The following is a 3,884-nucleotide window of genomic DNA, read 5'->3' on the forward strand; positions in this document are numbered from 1 at the left end:
TTTGAGTCCTCAGTAGGATAAATGATCTATGGCTCATCTTTGTGGGCTACCAAGCTGGACCCTGCTGCTTTTCTCTGGGGCTAGTAAGTGACAGAATCCCTCATCTCACACTTGTCAGGTTTTATATGAACTGTACAGCCAGAAGAATAATAATAAAGGAAACTGTTGGTGTGATGAAGGATAGCAGAGTAAGTAAAGAGGAAGCTCGACCTGTTCAGAGTGCCTGGCCAGAATTCCAGCATTAACAAAAAGCAACCACCAGCGAAAGGACACAGCTCTGGAAGTGCAGGTTTCAAAATAAACACCAAAAAAATCAGGAAAATGCTACATCACAGAAATTCTTTCTGATTTCCTGCATGCTCTGCACAATGGAAATGACCAGAGTAGGTATTCCAGGACAGCCTTCCCACAAATGAAGACTTATTTCAGTGGCAATCCCACAGATAACCATTAAAACCCACCAGCACCACCATCATCTTGGTATTTCCATTTATTATGCTGTAAAAAGCAACACTATCTGGATTTTATTTCTTAAAATAAATAACTTTCATTTTCAGAACCAGTACAGCTCAAGTTTAGATTCATTCATGGGAAACTGCTAGAAATACATTCATCACTGTCTAGTCCCCACAATACAGAATCTAAAAGTCAAGATCAGCCCAGTCAGTTACAATGACCAGAAGTACACTGCCAGTAAGTATAGTCACGGATAGTCCAGCTCTGAAGCAAAAAAAATCTGGTACAATACAGTTTGTTCACAAAGGCTAATTAATGCTAAGACTACCACCATATCTCTGAGTACAAAGCATTAAGTTAGCTGAACGATTTTAGGTTGTGATACAGAAGAAACATATATGACATAAAAACAAAGGAGTGGGGGGAATCTTCTTTGGAGCATAAGGAAGTCAGCGTTGGATAAGATAACCAAAAGCTATTTACTGGAAAATCTACATGTCAGTGTCATGAATGATAAACAGCCAAACCAATGTAGTACTGCATATATTTATATTTATAAATAACGCCATGTCTAAGTAGCTGCATCGCTGAATTGGACATTACAAAATAATCCATCTTCTCACAATGAGAAAATACTAAAACTAACCAGCAAAAATGCACTGAAGCTAGGACTGGCTAAAAGCACTCGGTATGAAAGCATTAAGTTTAGGGACAGCCATGATCTTCAATGTTAGCTCAGTTACAATCCTTTTGGTTTTGGTTTGTTTATATCATGTGTACTATATAACATACCTATGTTTAAAAATGCCAGTTTGAACAACACAATGTCAGTTAAATAAAGCTACATCAGGTATTTTTCTGAGAAGCTACAGAATGTGTTGTAACGGGCAAAATAGGGAAGATTAGCACTGAAATCCGTAATTTTGAACTAGGAAATGTGAAAACATCTGAAAATATTCCTTTACACTGAAGCTCATAATTTTGTTGCCTTGTGCTACCCAGTGACTGATGTGGCTCAACAAAGAGCCAGAGGCCGTTTCATTTCGTTCTTGTTTACAATGGGGGTGGCCTGACACAGGATGTGAAGAGAATGGGTTAAAAGCCTTCAGAAAAATAGCTGATCTTCAGAAGAACAATGAAAAAAAAAAAAAAGAAAAAAACCAAAACAAAAACCAAACCAAATCAGCTTAAGAAGAGGAGGATTCTTAAGAAAAAGTGTTTGATAACCACGCCAGCCAGCTTTGAGATGCTGTTTGAGGGCTTTAGACTTTCAGACTCGTTCATGATGAAGACAGTCACTGCTTGTGATGAGTACCAAGCACTTTTCCATGTGGCCTGTCCTCCCTGGAGGGAGGCAGTATGGCATTTTGACAAGAGACTGTACAGGAACTTGAAAGGATTAATTCTCAGCTATACTGACCTGCTGGGTCACTCTGGAGAAGTCACTTCTCTCCAAGCCTTAGTGTCCTCATTGCTAAAGGAGGGTAATGTGGTTCAGATCATCTTTATAAAGTGCTTGGGCATTCTAGGAAGAATTTGGGCATGATTTCAGGAGATTTTGGTGCCAAAACACAGAAAATTTGACCTCTGAGATCTACTAATGACTTGTACACTACATGCTAGGATAAAAACCACCATATACACAATTCTCAAGCACAATCTCCTTTTCCATGTGCTAAATGATTCCTGTCTAAAATTCTTGTGCTAAAATCCTTGCCTACATCCAACAACTGTAGTGTGTTGTGTCTGTCTGAAGTGACTGCCCACTTCTGAGGTTTTGTGCCACACTACTGGCAGAAGCAATTGTACATGGGACAGGGAGCTGTGGCAATATTGACTTTAGTGAACTACAAATACCTGCACCTACATTTTCCACAACAGGGCATGTGCCATGCTGGCTTCAGTGGCAAGACAATGAATGCCACCATTCACCACAAAAGGCATTTACTCACTTGTGCTCCTGGTGCTGAACTCCCGTCCTACACCAGGGGAATCCCAGTGATGCAATATCCTGCTCCCTGGTTTGATGGCAGTGCAAGAAGAGAACATACCTGAAAAACCTGGCTTATCTCCTGCTCTGCTCCTGTTCTGATTGGCTCTATGCTCCTTAAAGCTGTTTCACTCCATCCGTGCTCCTTGCTACAAGCCCCAGTGAGCTCAGATTGTATTTGGTTTGGTTCTTTGCCTTTCAAGCACTTCCATGCCCTGGCTGGCTCCTGGTGCAGCCATCAGGAGGAGCAGCCCCTGCCAGCCCCCCCAGGGGTAGTGCAAATACACCTGCAAGGAACACCTGCACGGAGTGGAAGCACCCGCGTTCCCCGGCCACAGGGAAGTACTTTAGCAGCTGAACGTGGAGAGAGAGGAGGGAGGCAAGACAAAGGGAACTGAGAGAAACGCTCCCAAGACAAAAATCCCACTACACACCACAGCTACACGTCACACTCCCCTACACCATTTGGTCAAACAAACCTTAAAACACGTTCCCTGACAAGACTATCTCTAAGAACAAGCCTAGACCATTGCCAAGTGTCACCTATATACTCTGTGATATTTATATTATGTAAACAAGGTTGTGTGGAATTCTTTTTTCTGTTTTTTTCCCAAAGATAAGTGCAGATCCTTACTTAACACACCCAGCCTACATCTACATCAGCATCCTCAGCTTTCAAAAAACTTCACTGACGCTCATACCTGACAGTACTCTGGCTCATCCTGGCCATACTGGAAACAGAGGGCTAAAGAAACAAAAATTCAGCAGAAAAGTTCCTGACCACAGACTAGAGTTCACACAGAACACAAAAATAAATTAAGTAGTGCACAGTAAAGCCAACAACAGCTAAATATTTTTATACATCAATTATATGCAGCATGAGGTAATATTGCTCACATTATGGAGGGAGATTCTTAGTTGGTTTTGTTTCTTTTGAAGAGATTGGATTTGTCCTGTGCGTATAGAAACTCCTGTAACGTAACACTGAAGTAACAGAGACTTCTGTAAAATATATACCACTATCAGATAGAAACACACACGCTCTTCATTACTTATGCATACCACAATTAAATAGGTAAGTGATTTGATTCTTAGGATCTAGCTGAAGATGATTATAGCAAGCCATCCAGATTTTTATGAACCGTTCGGTTCTCTTTCCCGTCATTGTTATCCTCTGATGGCGTGTACTGGGTCTGGTATTCTTGAAGAATTTTAAAAACATCATGGTGTCCAAAATGTAAAGCTTCATCCATAGGAGTGTTGTTCCACCTACAAAAAGCAGCACAGAATTTTTAAGATGAGCACATTAAGCACAGAGCCAAAAAGCACCACAAATACAGTTCTTTGCATACTGCACTAATGGCTCAGCACACAGACCCCATTCAGTTCAGTAACTGTGGAACTTCATTAAGCTGAGCATAACCTTTGAAATAATGGC

At 41.0% G+C, this 3,884-nt stretch overlaps 1 protein-coding gene across 1 annotated transcript in view; it reads right to left on the reverse strand.

The window, feature by feature from the left end:
* Window positions 1–1,613: 1,613 nt before the first annotated feature.
* GLS (glutaminase) overlaps window positions 1,614–3,884 on the reverse strand; it is a 50,684-nt gene continuing 48,413 nt past the window's right edge. Inside the window, exon 17 of the mRNA XM_005415972.3 lies at window positions 1,614–3,715. Coding sequence (XP_005416029.2) covers window positions 3,559–3,715 — 157 coding nt within the window. The 3' untranslated portion in view covers window positions 1,614–3,558. The remainder of the gene's footprint in view (window positions 3,716–3,884) is intronic.

Source organism: Geospiza fortis, unplaced genomic scaffold, assembly GCF_000277835.1.
Source record: "Geospiza fortis unplaced genomic scaffold, GeoFor_1.0 scaffold112, whole genome shotgun sequence".
In the NCBI taxonomy this organism is placed as follows: Eukaryota; Metazoa; Chordata; class Aves; order Passeriformes; family Thraupidae; genus Geospiza; species Geospiza fortis.